Source organism: Patagioenas fasciata, chromosome 4 (assembly GCF_037038585.1).
Source record: "Patagioenas fasciata isolate bPatFas1 chromosome 4, bPatFas1.hap1, whole genome shotgun sequence".
NCBI lineage: Eukaryota > Metazoa > Chordata > Aves > Columbiformes > Columbidae > Patagioenas > Patagioenas fasciata.
The window spans coordinates 54,257,624-54,278,756 of NC_092523.1; the positions used below are offsets into that span (position 1 = coordinate 54,257,624).

Here is a 21,133-nt window from a genome sequence, read left to right on the forward strand (position 1 = left end):
ATTTGACTAATCAAGCTTTCTTTTAATAAGTCCTTCAAAGGACAGAAATATGACACTGTTTTAAAGATGTCACTTCTTTATCAATAACTACGCTATTTTTGCCCATTAGTTTACAACTTGTGTTTTGTTGCTTTAAAAGTAGGTTGCATTTCTGACCAGTCCGCAAAAGCAGTAAGTATGACAGAAACAGCAGAGGCAACAGAAAAGCTATCCAGATACATGAAAATGAGATTCCTACCAAGCTTTTTGGGAATGCGGGTGAAGGTTCCCTTCACAGTTCGGCAATGAGAGTTGTCTCCACCACAGACACCACACTTATCTTCAGCCTTGTTGGAACCAATTTCCTTGTCACAACCCACTTTCTGCAGGAGGAAGAACCAAAAAAAAGAGAGAAGGCTTTGTCATTGGCTCTAAGTTTAAATTGTGGTGGGAAGCCATCTAAAAATTAATGCACAAACTACCACACAACACTGACCTATTTTATTTAAACACAAATTACTTCCAAATCTGGTCCTGGATAATAGTTTCCAGGTGAAAAACAGGAATTGATTCTTGTGTTATAGTCACTGTACTTCAAGACTAAGAAAGATGGGAAAGACAGAAAAATAGACATAATTCTTTTCAGACACAAAACTAAGTGCAAAAAAGGCAAATTAACCAATCAGTTGAAGAGAAGTGGACTATTTCCATGGAATAGATCTGTGCAATTGCTCTAATTTAATTTAAATCTCAAGGAATTATGAGGAATATGATGCTGCAAATATTTAATTCAGAAACATGTGCAAAGTCCATCTCTGCATTTTTGATGGAGTTCTGCAGATTGATTCCAAAGTTGCTGGTAACCACAACAGCACATTTCAAACTCCATAATGACCTTGGGAAGCTGTCACTCACCACGCATTCTCCACGAACGCAAATGCTGTAGGGATCTTTATAGGAACAGCGAGTCCCATCATGTGCCAACTGTTTCATATAAGCAACATCTCCGGTTTCTTTGGATTGGCAGTACAGGTGACATCTCTTATTAGCTGCATAGCAAGGAAAGAGAAGTAACTGCATAAATTAACAGCAATCCAGATGTGCTTCTGGAAAATATCCCACTAAAGGAGTGAAGACAATATGACAGAAATAGAAAGGACCTTAAACAGACAGCTGTGCGGGGACAAAAAGCAACTAATTGCTTTTCTGTGAATTATGGGCCTATCACTATGAGATATTCTGGCAGAAATCAGTTCCTTTCTGAAGAGGCTCCTTTCAGTGAGCTAAGAACCTGCCTTTGTGCTTTAAGCTGTCCTTGTCATTCAAGGTAACTACCGGGTTAGGATTAATGTCAGCAATGAAGACTGACAGAATCAGGCTGAGGCATATCTACAAGAGTTGAAAAATGCTAAGAAGGACTTCTGAAGTACTTTCAGTGGAACTAACTAGCAGCAGCCACAATTAAACATTAACACTTTGCACTCAGGTGAACAGCCACATGGAAGAGAGGGCAGGAAGAGTCTGTCACGACCCAGCCAAGCAGCTTTCCATGCTTTGCCTCAACAGCAGAGAGCCAGAGCTTGCCAGTGCAGTGTGTTAAATGCTACCAGCACCCACCAGCTATTCCAGCAGGAGTTGAGGGCCTCAAGCCTCTTGCTACATCATGTTCACACTAAGAGAAGGATGAAACTCAGGGGAAGCTAGTTAGCCTAGGGTTGGGGAAATTATAACTGTCTCGCGTGGCACTCCCCCTCTTCCTCTAGGGCCATCCTTTTTTCCTGCTTTTTAGTCTCACCACTCACTGACACACTGGTTATTTCTAGTCTTTATATGGCTGAATGAACAAGATCCCCCACAAGCTCTGTGAGATTCCAGGACTGATCTGTGAGAAAGGCAAATAACAGAACTTACAGTCAGGATGTTCATATGGCAGCCAGTGGTGTTTGCTGTTCTGATACTCAAAGTGGGAATTGCGTTGCTGACATTGCTGCGCTCTGAAGTCCTCAAAGTGCTTTGGACACTCCTCTGTATTGCAAAGTTGAAACTCAAAATTGACACCAGCACAGTCTTCACCTCCATTAATGGGCCTGTGAAGAGAAAATATTCAAGAGATTCTAAAACCCTCTGGACACTAGGTCTGGGGATTTTTCTTCTGTCTTAAGTGAAATTTCACTCTATTTTAAGAGACGATTTTGCAAAAAAAGGGGTATGAAGTGACAGAAATGGAACCAGAGCAGTTACAGGGCACAGCTACACACTTGCAGTATAACCTTCGTGCTTGCCTGTGCAGAGGCTGAAATGCAGAAGTAATACATGAGCACATATATACCGCCAATAGTTGATTTACAATTAAAGAATCTCTAGGTTTACCCTGCAGCTTGCTGAGGTCACACAGTATGTACTCTTGACTGTCTTACACATCAACTATCAACCTCGGGACGGTTTTCCACAGGCTTTCCTTTGGAAATTCTTAAATTCTCCAAAAATGACCCTGGCTCCCTGCAAAAAGCCATGTTTCAAGGGGCTTGAACAGAATGTGAATTTTGGCAGACAAAACATAAATGTCGCTTAAACTGATGCCTATAACAATTCCACTTGATTGAAACTACCATCAAGACAGAAGACCTACATTGGACTGTTGCACTGGCGCGTTCGAAATCGAACTCCAGTTCCACAGGTTCGTGAGCAGGAGCCAAACTTTGTCCAGGGTCCCCAGTTGCCATCCTGCTTCAGCTGGTTAGTGTTCTTCCACATGCAGTGACCTTTATAGCACCACTGAGAAATTAAGCAAGGAAAACAGATGAGAACAGAAACAAAAAACAAACCAACTGTATAAATGTGGTAAAATATAAAAGAACACAGAGGTGATCTCATGGGCTGAGAAAGGACATCTGAGAGAATAGACTGCAAGCAGGGACTTTCCAGAGGACAAAGGGAGTGAGGGTTTATGTACTTGGGGTCTGAGGGTACCTGATCCCCAATCGTTCCATGGGCGGGTACAGGAAGCTCAACATGTTCCACCCCACTCTCCACTTAAGTAAGTCTTTGTATCATTTGAGTCTTAGTCACTACCACCTTTAAAAAGTAATTTTAATGTTCTGAATATTAGCAGGATAAACATTTTGCTGAGGAATAGCGTGTATTGCTGGTTTTCTTTTCCCTTCACAGTGGCCAAATATCATGCTTACACAAATAGGCTGGAACAGAGGACTAGTCACTGAGCAGTGTGTACTTTTGATGCTTGCTATGGCATATGCAGCTGGTATAATTTGCTTTCGTGTATCTCAAAATACAGGAAATCTGCTAAACAAACATTTATCTGATCATAATTTTATAATTAAAAATAAATTAGCAGCAGGACACCCATTAATGGGCATACAAAAGGAAAAAAAAAAGAGCTAATCCTAAGCCTACACAAATATTTAGCTATGGGATGTCTGGACCACAAGCACTAAGAAGCAGTCCTACAGTGACAGCATCATCTGCTACCATGGATTGCTCATGGCACTTTATGGACACTTGGCAGATGAGACAAGAATACAAAAAAACATAACAGAAAGGCTACAGAAGAGGGAGGCTAGGAGTGGGTTGTGGTTTCAGTGTCCAGAATTTATTTGCACTATGGTAAACCTTCACAGTTCACAGAACAACAAAAAGGGAGAGCACAGCTCCCTCTTCTACCTTCCTCTGGCTCCATCCAGGGGATGCTAGGCAATTCCTTGTCTTCTCCTGTGCCCTTCAACCCAAATAAATGTTTGGGGTTTTTTTTTTTTTTTTTCCTTCTTCAATTTAAACATAGCAAAAACACAATACTCACTTTCCCAGGGGCACATTCTGTGCCATCGAGTGGAGGTCCTTTCTTAGTTTTACAGAAATATGGGTTATCTGGATGGCTACACCACAATTGCTTGCATGGGTCAAAGGTTCGGAACTGAAATGCAGAACATTTATGAGACGAAACTCAAAATTAGATTATTAATACTTTTCAGATAAGCATTCAACCCACCCAGTCAGTTCATCTCGAACACATGAATACCCACAAGTACAGTATCTTCATAAAGAAAAGGGCACTGTTTATTCTCTGCATCCTCTAGTCCTAAGCTGGTGGCATGAAGAAAGGTGGAGACACGAAGAAGTAAGAAGAAAGTGAGGTTTTTTCCCTCCTTCCTTAGGATCAATACCACAAGTCTGTGCCATGTGGACTGTGTTGCTGTTCACTTGACTGTTAAACCAAATTACCCAGAGGACTGTGTTGCACCCATAAATATCTCTTTCCTGTTTAAACTATTCCATTAACTGCTCTTCAATTAGGAGAAAATGCATATATTGCAGCTTTTAAATAAGGTCAGACACCAACTTGCTAAATGGACGTTTGTCTTCACCATGACTGCCTTGGACATACCGCTGTGCACATTTTATAGCCAACGCCAAAATCAAAGCGGCACTGTTCATCCATGGAATAATTGATGCCTGGCAGTTCAGGAAGTTTAGGCCAATCATGTTTGAAAGGGTCATCAAGAAGACAGTCGTAAGAGCTGTAGAAAGATACACAGGAAAAAAAAAATCATGAGATGTGGTAGTATTTTTCTTGATCAGCAAGATCCAAGTGCCTATTCTTAGTAAGGCAATACTCCTTTTCTCTGACCTGTTTGCTGTCCTGTTTACTTACAGTTATTGCTCCCCAAAGTATCACAGTCCCTTCTGTAGGAATATGACAGACCACTGGGTGGGAAGATCCTACAGCAAAATCCCTGCATTTGCTGAAGACTGTGGAGAAGCATCTCCAGGTCTTCCCTGCCCTTGCAAAACATGACATTTGCACTTTACGTTCCTGTCACTAAAGGGAGAAAACAAACACTTCCCCACTCTCAGTGCCAGAGGGCAACATCTCAATGTGCTTCAGCTTGAAGTAGGATTCCTAATATAACGCCTAACCCAAAGCATGCTGAAGTCATGTGGAGCCTTTCCACTGACTTCATGAAGCTTTGAAACAGAACAGCAGTCTGAAAACAACCCTTCTTAACCAAAACCTACTGTATTCACAGGGCTGAAGCCCTGCCTATGCAAAGGGCAAGAACAAGGCTTGCTTTTTCCTCATTCCTGTTTAACTCTGAGGTCTCAAAAGAGCAATACTGGTGGGCTGCTCCTCCTGCACTGAGGTAGTTCACTTGAAGGTCTCGATCAATTACTATTTTATGCTTTGTGTTATGAATAAGGTCTCATCTGTAGGAGATGTGGGTCAGCTCATGAAGTTTTCACTCAGTTTTGACTGGCAAAACCAGCCATTTGCAATGGAGAAAGAAGCCTAAGAAAGAATTGGATGAAGAGCAGCTCTGAGGCCCCTGTAAGGCTGTGTTTATGAAAAGGGCTTCCACAGGCAAGAGTCCAGTTTATGACACTTGTGCCCGTTCTTCTGCACTGGGGTTGCCTCTCATTTCCTCTCTGCTGTCTAGCAGAGGGCAGCACACTGGCCCCACATCCCAGGAACTGCAAAGACTTCTCTTGCCTTTAGTAAAACAACTATCGCTGAGTGCTGACAGGTCCTTACTGTATATATCTTTTGAGTTCTTGGCCGCTGCATCTGGACCAGTGGTAACGATGAAAGGCAGCCTGCACCAAGGGAGCCATAACACTCCCCATTGCTGTCTCATCCCCACATCTGTTCCCTTGCCCATCGTGCTCCATTCCCAGCCTGTAACAAAGAACCGGTATCAGAGCCCAGGCAGTTTCTGCTCTTCAGCTGGTAAAAATGCTGTAAAGAAAACAGTTTCTCATGCACATGTAATGATGCAAAATGAAATTGTTCTTTGCATTCTACAGATATCATCTGTATATCAAATGGATCTTCTCTGATGCCAAAAGGTAAGGACTCTCTGAATGTTCTTTCATTTATACTTTAATTGTTAATACCAGGAATGAACTAACTAGAGGATGATGACTTCCTATACTTCAGAAGAAGGAAAACAGCTATTCTGCTTGTTAGGGAGCAGATCATTCAGACATTTAACTGTTCATGTTTGTATAGTCATTTATCAAAAACCACCTATTTAAACACAGAGCTAACACAGTTACCAGGTTGCATCTCCACAGAGCTAACATGGTTAGCATGTTGCATCTCCCCGTGTGCACCTGGTACAACTTAATACACAAGTGACTGGGTCATCTCCAGTTTTGCTAAATTCCTCCTATATTACTTGGACACTGTCAGAAAAACCCAAGTAGCCTGCACTGCTTAAGGAAGATAAAAATGAGACCCTCAGTGCTTGACATCCATTCATCCAGACAGCTGAGATCTTTGCTTAATCAGTTACTCTCAACCTAACATCTTATCATTCTTGAAGAAGTGCCCAATCTAACAAATTAGCATTTTCAATGAGAAGAAAAAAGTTACAGATGCTTGACAAGCTACTGTCTCCACTACCTGGGCATTCCACCTTTCTTACTGACCTCTTCCTCATTCTCACCCTACAGAAAGCAAGCTCCCCCTCTCTCTTCCCCTTTCCCTTCTTCACCTACTTATCTCTTCATTGCTGAAACCACTGATGCATTCGAAGGGGATAGAAATCAAAATAGTATAGCTTTCTTATAGCTATTAAAATTAAACCACCTGAGGCAAGCAGGAGATGAAGCACCATATTTTCTTGGTAATCTAACATTAAAAGTTAGACTTACACATGACCAGTTTCATGGGCAACAACAAAAGCTGATGAAAACCCATCCTCATGGTTGAGAGTACAGCTACGGACAGGGTGACACATGCCAGTAACAGGTGCATATCCTGTTGAAAGAAAGCATGTCTGATTTATTTACCCATTACGTTGATTTTATGTGAGACACCCCAATAAATTTACTACCTGAGAAGAAGCGAGGATTCCTTTCCTTTGATTGTCATTTTTCTCTCTCTCTTTGCAATTGTTGTCAAACAGAGGAAATGGCTCTGACAGACTGAGACTGATTCCACAGACATCTGTGTTACTTCAGGCACTTACAAATTTATCACCAAAAATGTACAAGGTTCCCATACAATTTAAGGGTAGAGCTGTAGGCTGAGGTTTTTCGCCCATGCTTGTATTAGTACCTTCATGTGCATAGTGCTTGTCTTTTCCTCAGCAAAACCTAAAATCTTTCCGAAGACATGGAAGTCTGCCTGACATCTCATCCCAACCAGTTTTACTCCAGGCCTGCAAGTCCAGACCTGAAGGAGAACTCAGACCCTGAAACGTGAAGGGAGCATGGAGATACCGAACACAAATATCTAAAGCATCTCCAGCTGAATAGCCAAAACACAGTGCATTTTTCAATAAGCTACCTGGAAAAGCAGAAATTTACTTCAGACAATATGGGTTCGCCAGCAAATGAGCACAAAAACTTTCTTGCTAAAGGGCATTTCTGACTGAAAGCAGGTCAGTCTTACCTTGGTGCTAGGTGAAGATTTGTAAGCTCTGGACATTAGAGCTGAATGTACTACTGACACTGCATTAAATTATATACGTATTACACTGCTTCTGCATGATTGGATAGTGCATGGGGGCCTTTTCTTCACAGGTATGTTGCAGGATTTGAGTCTGAAGGTGCAGAGGATGGGCACAGCACTAGAGTAGATTCTGGTGGCTGGCAGAACGGATGGAGCCACAGAACCAGCTGCAGTGCTGGAGCAGGGCATGAAGCAGCAGGAGAAGCTCCAGGGTTTTACTATAGGAATGTCTAGGGACTGACACAGGGAACATTCAAGGAGCAAGCAGGACTGTTGGTGTGTTCAAGGAAAATGAGGCATAGAAGGCAGAGGGTGTTTTTGAATGCCTAATACTAGATTTATTGCATTGGAAGCCATTACATTTAGTAAGAGTGCTTTGCTTCAGAAATTGCTCTATTTTCTAGTCCCTTTTTTCTACCTGCAAGTAGAAGCAAGAAGTGTGCACAGCCAAAGGAACCCTCAGTCCTACCACAGACCACAGCACAAGAGATGAAAGTGCTTGTTTGGTCTGGAGAAATCATTACAGGATGCACATTCTGCAGTGTAACTACATGAGAACCAATGAAATGAAAAAAGGGATCAATTTGTTGCAATGCTGCACAGAGCAGCAAAATTTTAGAACTCAGGCAGACTCATTTATCTGCATTGAATTTTTGTGAATTTACTTCCCATTATCATCAGTTCCTTGAGTCAGAAAGACTAATGCAGGTATCAAAGTAACTAGTATGCTGTCTAGAAAAAGAAATCTACAGTGAAAAATGCACTGAAATAAAAGCAAAGTTTAATGCAAAGTGCATTGAGCATTTCTAGTGATCCCTGCACACACACAAACACCTGGTGTTTGAAGAAGGTAAATAGCTATTAGCTTACATCTCTCAAATAAGAAACTTAGTCTTTTACAGTTAGATAGAAATGGCAAGGACTACCATGGTAAGGTCTACTTGCTTTTTTGAAAGTATGTAACATGAATGGGAGGAAGGACTTTCTCTCCACAAGAGAGCAATGAATACATGATCAGGCTGTCCATTTGGGCCTTTCCTAGAGCCAGAAGAGGGAACTGAAAGTTATGACGTGTACATGCTCTCCCCAACAGGATGGGGTTTCAATATATCTTTAAAATTGAACACTGCCTTAACTATTTGCTGAATGAATTCCTATGTTGCTTATTGTCTCAGGATCATATAATAAGCCAGTTTTCAAATTTTCCCCTTTTCTGGCAGGCACCAGCCAAAAAGCACCAAGTCCAGATAGTTTTCTTTCTGTCAGCTGCATTACCTTGCATACCAGCCGGCCCAAAATCTTGCCTGGTTAAGAAGATGGCATGATCGTGGTGCTCAGAGTGATTGGGGTCTGACTTCTGCTGCTGATATGCCCAGCGGCAAACGTTCTCCAAGCTTCTTGACGGATTCCCCCTTTCAATCAAGCTAACGGACTGAAAGAACAACAGATTAGACCCAGGAGCTTCTCAAGGTAGGAAATTTCTCTATTCCTAAGACCCTGTCACTCTAAGTCATGATAACCTCCTTTCCTATGAGAAAAGAAAATGTGTATGTTAACTGTGACCGTGCATGTGTAATAGCACATATTTAGGGCTTTTTTTGAAGACAGTGTTCACATCTGAAAATAATGGCCTTTCTGTGTAGCCTGCATGCGCAGAAGGAAGACACAAGATGTTAAGATTGAATCAGGGCTTTTTTTTTTTTTTTTTTTTTTTTTGGTGAAACTTGCTTACCCTCTGGACTGCCAGAGGACAGTGCGACTCAGTTGAAATAAGCTATGACAAAGTAGTGACACACACAGCCTGTGTGGAGGAAGTGAATAATATAAACACATAGGACAGTGCCTCAGCTGGTGCACAACACTGTAGTGCCACTAAATGTGTACTGATTAACACAGATTAAACACTTCTTTCTGTGAGACCTGCTACAGTGTGTGCTTACAAGCTCAAGAAATTTTCATTGCAAGACAAACATCAAACTGGTATTTTGACTGGTCCAAATTCAATATCTGAGTTAAATGGAACAGATATGATCTTTATCAAATGCTAAACAGCATTAGCACTTTCCTCTCATCCTGAATCATTTAACAAGTATTTGTTTCTAAACTCTGAGAGAATTTTACAAGCAAAATCAATGTGTTGTTACATGTACTCTCTGTGGAGTACAAAGCGGAGGAATGTTCTTTGATCCAATAAAAGGAGTGTATGCAAAATGAGGAAAGGGGATAGTTACGCTGGCAGACTGCTTGGAGGGGGTGCACCAGCAAGCTGTGTTGGTCAACCCAAACAATTGCTTCTACAAAACTGATTTAATTCCCTGAGGACTCATAAAGGCAAGAACTGAGGCTGTAAGCCTGGGGAGGCTGCACCAGGCCAGCACCTGTGTCACAAAGGGACACCCATGATCAGCTTCAGGAATGAGGGCGCAAGCACATTTAGCACATGCCAAGCAGGTTCTCTAGAACCTGCTGTTGAGTTCTGTTTCCACAGCAGTTCATGTGATTCACATGGACTATAATTACAAAGAAAATGATGGCAGAGAACTGGTTCAAAGGCTTGCTTACCTTCGCATACCCCAACATGATCATTCGGACCAGCACAACATTTATGTGAACACCCAAGGATTCATCGTGGTAAATTTCATTCACCTGAGGAACAAAAAAATAATTTAAAAAAAGACTGAAAAGAAAAAAATCACTGATGATACCAAGAGAAGTCCCAAGGCCATGTATGTATTATTTCTTATACCACGACAGTCTTCTTAGAAGAGGATTCAAGTCTCAAATAATTTCTATGCAGTGAGAAATGTCATTACATAGCCCCTCACAGAGAACTTTCTGAAGCACAAATCAAGACCCCTCTCAAGTTTAACAGCCTTTGGATCAGGGCCAATAGAAAAGTTGATCTGGGGAAAAAAAAACATACTTTAAGTTCAAACCCTGCAAATTCTTATCTGAATGCTTCATTTCACTCATTTGATAAACATGATGAGGGAAACGAGGTTATTCCTGAAAGCAAGGCTATAGCACTGTGTTTGAGTTCACCGAAGGAATTTAAAAGCAGTTAGATTTTGCTTTAACAATAGATAAAACTATCACTATCCATTCCACATGGCCACCTCTGCTATGTCATCTGGCCACTCCAGCTGTGGATGAATTCCAGATTCTGTTTCTGTTTGCTTCATCGATCATTTGTCTCAATTCAATCAGTTTAAACACATGGGATTAGTATTATAACAAGAAGAGTGAGCAAGCATATTTTTGTTCTTTTTCGAAAAGACTCAGCTGTCAGTAGCTCTCACTCAAGGAACTGTGCTGTTAACTTCAGCATAGGCTTGTCCTAGGAAAAATACTTGAGGATTTGACTTAAAGCCATTTTTGCATTCTGAAGCTCTACATCAGGAAGGCAGAATATTTAGACAATGACATGAATAATGAGGTTCCATCTCTGCACACATGTAGGCATGTGTTTAGCTTTAAAGATAGTACTCTTGATTCTAGATCAATCTTAAAATTAATGGGCAAAGCATTTCCAAATCCCAGACATGCTTTGGAAATTTTCATCTGAAAGTTTTAAAGTGAACGGCATTGCCAGAGGCATAAGAGCTGTATTATACCTTACAGAGTAGTGGTATCTCCAAATATACTTGATTTCTGCAAGTTAACGCACCAACTGCATGAAAGCATGTGATGTTTATGTGATCTAGAAAGACTTACTACATTAAAAGACTTATTACATTAAAAACGACTTACTACATTAAAAACAACTGCTAGCCTGAGAAAACGCCCATCTGAAAGACAACCTCATGAGACTTCAAAACCCACATCCTCAAGGAGTGCAGAAAACATAAAGGAAAGAGCCCCCAGGGAGTCCTCATAAAACAGTCCACAGCTTTGCAGCAAAGTAGGTCTGCAGAGGTCTCCAGTGAGATCTGTACACATCATTTAAAGGCTGAATTTTGATTTTGTCTAAGAAGATATTTCCAAAGCAAATAAAGATTAGATGGTCACTTCCTCTGTTAGTTCTAATGCTCCAATAAATTTTGGCCCCATTTACCACCTTCCAGAAACTCTTGCAAACCAGTAACATCTCAAAGAAATGCTGTATCCAGCAGTTTTGTGAAAATAAGCAGCTGATTACAAGTAATACTGCAGTTCCACTGAACAACTGAAATATCTCGTAGTGGGTTTTGTTTTGAAGAATTTTTTTTTACGAGCAACTAATACTGCTGTCCTAATTTTTCAAGATAAATTAGAAGTATGTGGTCACTTTTGTACTAAGAAGAGTACTTGCGGAGGTGAAGTTAAAAACCAGAGAATTATGCAGATAGATCAAAAATTGTTCTCCTTGAGTGAGGACCTTCCTTGTGTCTGGGAAGGTGAGAAATATTCTGCCATCAGAGTATAAATCCACAGATCATCAATGAAGTTACTCATGCCCCTCAAAGCAAAATAATTATTATATTATGGGTAACTGGTGAAAAATAAACACCACTGTTCAGAGACTGGTATGTTGGAGAAGGAGTTGGAGGTTTGATGTTTTCTTTTTTTTTAATCAGGCTAAACAGAACTTCCCTTTTCCTCTCATGAAAAAGGTCATTCTGAGTTGTCCAGACTGTGGGACCTGGCAGAATGATTTCAGTCCATGGTTTTTAAAAATGTAATCCCTTTTAGGACCAGCTGAGAATAGACTGTCAGCAGGACAGTTTTACAGGGAATGAGCATGTAAGTCAGAGTGCCCATTTTGTTAAGCAATTATCTCTAAGTTTGATCAGTCATTTCATATTTTCTCCCCGCTAATGCAATAGTATTGCTCCCACAAAGGTTTGTGTCAGAAAAAACATTAACAGTGTCCCTTGTGCCAAGAAACAAGAAGTATGGCTTTCCTAGAGACAAAAAGGATCCTGGAATTGACTGAAAGATTCAAGTCTTCAAGATTTTTCTCCATAACACCATTTTTTACTCCACTACAGGATTCATATATATTCCTGTGACTTAGACACAGGAAATTTGGGAAACATGTTACCTTGCTGGAAGGCCACAGACCTTAAAAAAAGTGCGGCAAGCATCAGTGTAGACTGCAGCACTTTCCAACTGCTGTGACTGCATCTACACTGTGGTTAGAACGGCAAAATAAATTACATTTCAAGATATCGGTACAAAGCACATAGATAAATCACAGCCTGGTAAGCTTGTTTTGCCTGATCCAAACTTGTGAAACATATCACAGATGTCCAACTGGCCATATAGCCTAAGGGGAAAGTGGCTGGATTCTCACCTGTCACAAAAATTGCTGCCTCTTGACCCACAGTCAACCATACATCCCCCACCTACATTAGACGGTTCCTCTAAGTACCTTTTGCAGTATGAGCTGTTGGTAGCTGGCCTTTCAAATTTGGGGCAGCCAGCCAGCCAGGTGCAGATGCACAGCTGGTTTTGTGCAGGTACCTTGCAATTCCCTGTCAGGGCTGCCCACCAGCGCCCATTGACTCATCCTCCATGGTGCACAGGTAGGGGCTGCAGGCTAATCCAAGGCAATCCACAGCCCTTGCCAAGGGCTGAAATCCCAAATGACTTGGAGGAGTAAACCACCTTCCCAGCAAAGCCCCACCAATCATCACAGTCTCCTCCAACCATCTCCCAGATCTGCTCGTATCAGTGTCCCTTCTGGCTTTCAGCTGCAGGAGGACTAGGAGGGGTTGCAGCTGCCAGGTCAAAGCACCAAGAGACATGAGAATCCTGGACTCACCCTTGCTTGTTCCTTTTTTTATTACTGGCTGACCCAGACAGTAATTGCTTTCCTATTCTGTGTTTCAGGCCTTGTCTGTAGCAACCTCCTTTAATATTTTTTTAATGAAAATCTCAGTATGAGAACAGTATGACCTTGATTACCAGCTCTTAATTTCCTTTTCTTAGAATGGATGGCATCTTTGATGACTTTTCTAAGTTACCAAGATATTTCAATAGAAATAATTTAGGAGTAACTGAACAGGCTGAGGAAGGTTACAGAAGTTTCTTCGCTGACATCTTCCTGTGTTTGCCCACTCACAGCAAGTTCTCTGCTTACGTCAAATGCTTCATTTGACTTGCTCTGGGGACCATATAGCTTCAATAACTTTCTGTTTGTGCCTTGTTGAAACTAGTTACACTCCTGTGTACAACTTGCATGAAACAAAGTGCAGTTTCTGAATTAGTATTCTGCAATGATGAGAGTTGAGTAATTCAGAATTTAATGATTAATGCCATCAGTTGCCTCATTGTTCACATCACTAGAAATGAAACAGCTTTGAAAAAAATAGTCATCTACTAGTCTGCTGACTATCCACATGAATAAATCACTAGATTAAATGGCAAGGAGTGTGTTGAGCTCTTTTAGAGACACCTTTGTGTCTTTACCATAGGTTGAGGGAACTAGTAGATTAAAAATGATGTAAACTGATACGCAAGAGAAGTGAATGCTTGATGACAGTATCCTATAGAAACAGCTCCCTAACTAATAACCTTGACAGACAACAGCTAAGCTATAAGCCTGACAGCATCAAATATTTGTGTTAATGTTCAGGGTTGTGAAGTGGGGCTTTGAAGGAGAAACAGCTGACATAGCCTCTTCAGTCGTGTGATGAAGTGAGTGGGCTGGGGCCATTCTCGAAGCCATGCAATTCAGCTCCACAGCGTAACCCATCAGCTGGATGACAGGCAAGAGCAACAACTCCAAACTCATGAGAAAAACTCACCACTGATGGAACAGGCTATTTGCCTGTAAAGACCATCCCTCAGTGCTCACTGTGACGGTGAAATGTGAAGAAATAAAGCAGAAATTTTCTTCTGAACTGTGCCACTCAAACACATGCACTTAGCACAGAAGCTAGGCTGGATGATGACTGTTCAATGGCATCAAGTGAGAGAGCGCAAGCTGCATCCTCCTCCTCTTCCAATGCAACACCCAGCCCACAGCCCAGTCAAGTTGGCAACAAGACTCCCGCTGCCTCCTGTGAGATTTTTTGTAGATGTCCAGGCTCTGCAAATACTCACACACATTTAAACTCTGCAACAAAAAGAAGCCCCTCAGAAAGCCACTGAGCAGGGGCAAAAAAAATGGCAGGAACAGTGCTGAACTTGGGCTACTCTGGCAACTTTATACAACTTTTTATTAAGAGAATTTTTAAAGCTTGATACTCTTCCGTGTCTGTCATCTATCCCTGTATTTATTTTGCATCATCTTTTCTTCTTATTTCCTTTTTTTTACCTGCATCTTGTTTTTATAAAGCCATATGAAAAAGGTTACTATTGTTAAAATATTTTCAGGAATGACTAGATTGTTCCAAAAGCATTCCTTCCAAAAGAGGTAATGATCTTACTGTAGTCGATGTATACCTTCTCAGGGAAGAGGTGTCTCAGCTTGCTCAGGCTCTGTATTGACATATAGTCCCAGTAGATGGAGCCACAGACGTCTAAGAAAACATGGAACAGCTCTGCTGTTGACAGTTAAATGTTTTTAAAACTAAAAAGCCAGTACTTTGAAATCATCTTCAATGAAGAGTTATTGTTGATGTTTCATGAGGTATGCAGTAAAAAGAAAATGATTCTTTGCAAGTATGGTATCAATAATATTTTGTTATTCACATGAACAATGACTTTTCATCTCAAATTTTCTGGATTCAAAAGTTTACTTGTTTCCACTTTTGCAAAAACTACATTAACTACTATTTCACACTCTTCAGCAATACAAATTACTCTTGGAGGTAAGCACCACCACAAGTCACTGTTCAGGGGAAACTGGCATTTCTGAAATGCTGCTAGCAAGAATAGTCTGGTAGATCTGCACAGAAAAAATGTTGCACATTACCTTACCTCATGCATGCTGTAGTTGGTCACCAGCATTAGCTCTCATTTCCATGTGGAACTGCACAGAAAAGAATGAACACTGATCTGACTCTTTTCCTTTATCCGAGGTAGTAACTGTCAGGCAAATGATCGGGTTAGAGACCAGAAAATGTCAGGATATCTATCAAGTAATGTGTTTAGGCCATGCTATGCACTTCTAGACAGAGGCAGAAGTGAACAAGAAAGGCTCTTAGAGTCATGATTGTCTTACCTCTGTTGTAAAAAACACAAAGAAGAGCAACTGATGGATAGATAAGGAACTGCAGGTATTGTGTGTGCATGGAGACCTCTGGCAGAAACTTTTATACGTATCTGGGGCTCTCCCTACTTAAGTTAATCATAAGGTTCTTAGTGACTGCAGCACTGAGCAGTTCTGATATACACCTCCCTGAAACCACAGAATTATAATTAAATGTGGACTTCTTTTTTGTTGCTAAATTAGTAGTACTGATGGACAACAAACTACAATTGTTATTTAGAAAGAAGGAGATACCCACAACACTGCAATGCTGAGTGGATAGTGATCACCAAAAGAGGAATTCTGTCAAAAGCAGTTGGAAATTTGAGAATGAAAGATGCATGGAAGTACCACTCTCCTGGCCAATTTTGGATTATTCTCCAGAAAAAAAAATAAAAGGATAGATATAAATACTGCCAAATCCCAAACCCACTTAGAATGCCCTAGTAAAACCTAGTGCTTTCTGTGCATATCTTTCTGATTTCAGTTACGTTAATCCAGGGACACTTTGTCTTAAGTAACCACCCAAGGGAGTAGCAAATATCAGTTGCCTAATGCAGGAGACCTTTACTTTCAGGTCTAACACAGCAGTGCTGAAAACATCAAGCCTTTTTCAAGTGTCCAACTGTACTGGCTACCTCTTGCTGAAAACAATCACCATGAACATTTCACCATTCTGTCTTTTTTACAGACTTTTTAAAGTCTTTTAAAGACATTTTTAAAGTCTTTTTTTTTTTTTTTTTTTAAAAATCCTTTAAACCGAATGCAGTGCCACAAAGAGCTTCTCTTTTTGCTAGAGGTTTCTCTTAGGTAGCATGGAGGAGAGCAAAGCAATGTTATGAGAGACAACATAACACAAATACAAGAGCTTGCTGCAAAGCACCAGATATACTGACAGTGTCACATTTCCATAAAACATTAAACAGTGCTGAAAACTGATTTTCCTCTTGCAAGAAGTGACCCCAACACCAGTATGGCACAGCATTATGTGACAGACACAGGACTGGGCTCCTGACAGACCCAGAGAGTCACTTAAGAGCTGGGTTTCCAGCTTCCAGAGCTGACCCTTAACATCTGTTTTAGATGCATCGCTGATATTGGTTTTTCCAGCCTGGTTCTTATGCCAAGAGCACATACAAATTTTAAGTACAGGGAAACATCTCAGGCATTTCTTTAGCTGAAAATGAACCTCCACAACTGGAGGTGCCAATGGCATGGCGAGGCTGTGCAGTGCTTGGTTCCCAATGAGCCAGCTCTGGCACCAAGAGCAGTATGGTTTTGTCAGCATGGCACAGTGCCTGGGATAACCAGTCTTGGCATAGGTTTGAATGAATGTGATGTAATGCTGCTTTTTTGCACTTGAGCAAAATAGTGTTGCTTATGATGCCTGTATATGTTTGTTCTCTTTAAGCTACAGTGGAGCTATCTTGCGTATGCTGTGTTACATGTGGCAAAACTGTCTTTAACTTCCTTGCTTGGGAAGGCAAATCTCAGATCATTACCATCAGCTTTGCAAAAATCCCCACGAATGCTAGTAACATCTGTCACAAATTCTTTGTCACCCAGAGCCTCCCACTTTTAGGAAGAGTAAAAGACGCATCTACATATGTGAGGTTCAGTTCTTGGATCTTCACACCACTAAATCCAAACCTAAAACTGAACCCAAAAGTCAGGGTCATGTCTGTCAAACAAATTCAGCTGTGCTGAACTGTGCGTGCTGGTGTCAGCAGTGGACTGGACTGCAACAGCTACACTCCCAGTGGCTGATTATCTAGGAGCAAGCAAAGACTTGCTCATGTGCTTTCTGTGTTTCTCAAGCCTAAAAAAGAAGCTTCTACTAATAACAAAGATACACAGTTAGTAGACATACATTCATGGCCATGAAAGTCTTGCTGTCGATTCACCGGTGTCTCAGATTGTGCACAGAGCAGCCCAGGTTCAGTGACTTGTTTCTCCTCAAAGAGCTTCACACCCAGCTCTCTAACACACCCCAGTCAAAGGCTTTCTGTGTGCATGTCAGAGGAGGAGAGGAAGTTACGATTAAATGCTTCGGGTTTTGGAACCAAAGGCACAGACATTACTCAACAGCCTCTTTTCATCAAATCAAGATTCTACAGTATTCATTTACTTACTGTTACTGGCATACTGAAATACCAGTGATCTAAAACATATAAGTGCCCAACTACAGAAACAGTCGGAAAGGCATGAGACTGAACAAAGCTGCAGGTTGTAAACCTAGTAGACTAAATTCTGTTTTTCAGTTAAAATCTGTGTGTATGTCTGGAGTTTCTTATTCCAGATTTATAACACAGTATGATTCTGTACAGAGTTATTATAATTCTACACAGAGTTATGCTGGAAAATATAGCAGTTGGTTTAAATTCACATAGACAAGCTTTTTTTTTTTTTCCTGTCAAATACTAGGGATTAGATTTTTAAACTGCTATTTTTGGAGCTAGAAAAGGTGGGGCAGATTTTCAAAGATGCTTGGCATGTTTGTGCTCTTAGAAAAGTGAGTTTTTCTTTTAATGGACTTGGCTTAAAACATCTAAAAGCTAACTGGGATCTTACCATGAGACCATACCTGTGGGTACAGTTTGGTCCTGGCCCTGTACTTCCACTCAGTATTGAGGGATCTCATTTGTACCTAAGCAGTAGAGTCTTTCACACACATAGGATTTGTGTTGTTGGCAGCACAGCTCCTTATGAAGAGAAAGCCTATTTAGCTGACTGAGGCACTTGCAAAGGGAGCAAAGAGATCTCTAGATACAGCAACATATTTTTAGTCTGAAACAGAAGAGGTAACAATTTTCAGCCTCAGGTCTCCATACCCGAGTAGCCACATGACGCAGTTGTTGCACAGTGTGCACTGAATGGGAGTGTTGCAATAAAGTCACATTGGATCAAAGCTTGGATCAAAGGGAGAGGGCATGGGAGAGAAATAACACCTCAGTCATTCTAAATGCAGAGTTTCTGTCATTTCTGTGTTACCTGCGTTACACATGAGGTCTAACAAAAAGGTCTTGTCCCAAGAAGTCTTGGAAACAATGCTGAGTCTTGCTACCTGCTTTCCCATCACTTCATGGTGTCACTGATCTCACCTCTTTCATTAACCCACTGGCAGCAGATTTTCCACTGGCCTGACGAAGTGCAAGGGGTTTATTCCTGTCACTCCAGCAATCACCAGTCACCCCCACATAATTCACATTATAATGAACTAAGTGAAAGGTTGAGCCTCAATTAACCTTTTCATGTGCTAGTGCCACAAGTAGCGTCACTGCCTGCCACTGCAGGCAAAATGGTATCAAGTTTGGAGCAAGGGAAGGCATTAAGAGCAGGAAAATGCAGACAAAAAGATTAACAGCACAAGCATGTAAACTAGCCATAAAAGAAGGACTGAAGGCCAAATGCACCACCTGTTATTCACATTGGACGTCCCTCCTGAAGTGGAATGATGTGTACTAAGGGGACCTGAAATGGGGATTTTGGGATGAGAGGGAGAAGGTGCTTCCAGTACTTTGCAATAATGAAGGGATTGAATTCTCTCGGTCAGGAATGATGGCAGCTGATGTCACACAGAATAAAGGGTTACAAAGATGATTTCTAAGCCTATAGAATAATTTTAATTTCATAATTAATTTAATGTAATAATTTTAATAATAATTACATTAATTTAATTTAATAATTTAATCCAGGAATAAAAAGGTGAGTGTAAAAACAAGAACAACACCAAACCAAAACAAACAAAAATAAAACCACACAAGAATCATTTCATCAAACCATTACTAACTGTAAACCTGTTCTCTTAAAATCTGTCCTTGTGATATTGGTTTTATTTCCTGGAAAACTTCATGATCCCCAAAGCTTCAAGATGTATTCCAGCGGTGTCAAGCTCATTTTCACCAGGAGCCACATCAGCCTCACATTTGCCTTCAAAGAGCCGAATATGATTTTAGGACCACATAAATGTAGGAGTAGTTACATTTATATGGTCCTAAAACTACATTCGGCCCTTTGAACGCAACTGTGAGACTGATGTGGCCCGCAGTGAAAATGAGGTTGACACCCTTGATGTATCCATATGGGTCTGATGCTTACATGCATTAAGGCCACACACTGCAAGGCACTATACATCTCCTTTACATTAGTTTCATATATATTTTAAAGATTTTTTTTTCTAATATGTGAAAAACAGAAAACATTTAAGCTTGAGCAATTCTAGCATTCAGCGCTGGTATAATACACGACTTGTAAGGTATAGTGTGAACTCTGCCCTTGTGTAATGTGCATTTGCATGGAATCAGATAGTGTAGTTCAAGACTGTATCTTCAAATACAGTAACTAGCCATTGATTTTACAGCCAGAAATGTATATACCTGCAGAAAATATACCTGCAAACACCATAAGACTGAGTCTCTGCTCCTTTGCACTTTCTGTGTAAATACAGCTATTGCCACAGCAGTTAAGGAACAGATGCTACTAGCAGGTTTGCTTTCTTTCAAAGAGCTAGTAGGTGTTGAGAACACTTTCTTGCTCTACTTGTTTATTCTTTAACTGAGTTCTCCTTCAGAACTGTGTTGTGGGAGAAGTCAGGAATTATTAGAAGTGTTTACATTTTTTTCCCCACTGTTTTTCAACTATTTCCAAATTCTTGGAATTACCCTAGAATGTGCCATGGAAAACTAGTGCAAAAAAGATCCATTTAAAGAAACATCTTAAAAACAGAGAACCATATCCAACAGCAGACAAAATTATCACATTTGTATTTGTCCCAAGCATAGTCTCCTAGATACTCCTGTAAGAGCTCACAAAAGCCTTTCACATTCCAAAACAAGCAGTGCAGCACTATGTTATACTCACTATGTTCATTAGGGTAAGGAGGTAGTTTTGAACATGTTCTTTGCCGTGGAATCGGACGACAGAATCATCCACGCCTAGCAGCACCTCAATGTTGTAGTCATCATCTCCCGCATGCCTGCGTTGCCTCAGGGTTTTGTTCAGTTGCTGCTCTATGCTGCTGTACAGGGAACTCAGGTCTCCGAGGCTGCCAAGAAGAGACTCTACAAGGAATAGTAAGACATAAACGTTGTCGCTTTTTCCATGCGAGAGACAGAACCTGACACACCAATGTGATGTTCACAGAGTTCGCTTTATTGTCAGACCGGGCTAGCTTTATAGCAAAGCTGCCCTGTCCACGCGCCTCGCAACAATGTGATTGGTTGTAACTCGTGCTGTACAATAACGTGACAGGCATCCAACCCAAAAACCCAACATCTTCTGTTATTTTCTTGTTCTGCAAATCTTTTATCTTTTTATCTTTTAAGTTCAAACAACACATACAATCAAACTCTTCATAACTGTGACCATGGCCAATAACAAAAAATTAATTGCTGCTCTGTTTTACAAAGTGGTATTCTCAACATTGGCTACATCCGTTGCTAAAAGCGATAACACCTCTGAGGTTCAGGGTTGTCATCATTGCAATTGGTTTCTTCTCTGTTAGCTAGCCAAGGTCTCACCCACTTTGCTGGGATCCACGAATTTTTGTGGTTACCTGTAGA

General features: G+C 40.9%; 1 protein-coding gene across 3 annotated transcripts in view; it reads right to left on the reverse strand.

Annotated features, from left to right (window-relative positions):
* ADAMTS3 (ADAM metallopeptidase with thrombospondin type 1 motif 3) overlaps positions 1–21,133 on the reverse strand; it is a 127,619-nt gene that overhangs the window by 17,131 nt on the left and 89,355 nt on the right. For all 3 annotated transcript variants that reach the window (XM_065836366.2, XM_065836367.2, XM_071807899.1), the window contains 11 exons: positions 20,433–20,632; positions 10,016–10,099; positions 8,729–8,885; positions 6,652–6,757; positions 5,528–5,671; positions 4,382–4,514; positions 3,797–3,910; positions 2,609–2,754; positions 1,891–2,066; positions 895–1,028; positions 239–362 (listed from right to left, as the gene is read on the reverse strand). In XM_065836366.2, coding sequence (XP_065692438.1) covers positions 239–362; positions 895–1,028; positions 1,891–2,066; positions 2,609–2,754; positions 3,797–3,910; positions 4,382–4,514; positions 5,528–5,671; positions 6,652–6,757; positions 8,729–8,885; positions 10,016–10,099; positions 20,433–20,632 — 1,518 coding nt within the window. The remainder of the gene's footprint in view (positions 1–238; positions 363–894; positions 1,029–1,890; positions 2,067–2,608; positions 2,755–3,796; positions 3,911–4,381; positions 4,515–5,527; positions 5,672–6,651; positions 6,758–8,728; positions 8,886–10,015; positions 10,100–20,432; positions 20,633–21,133) is intronic.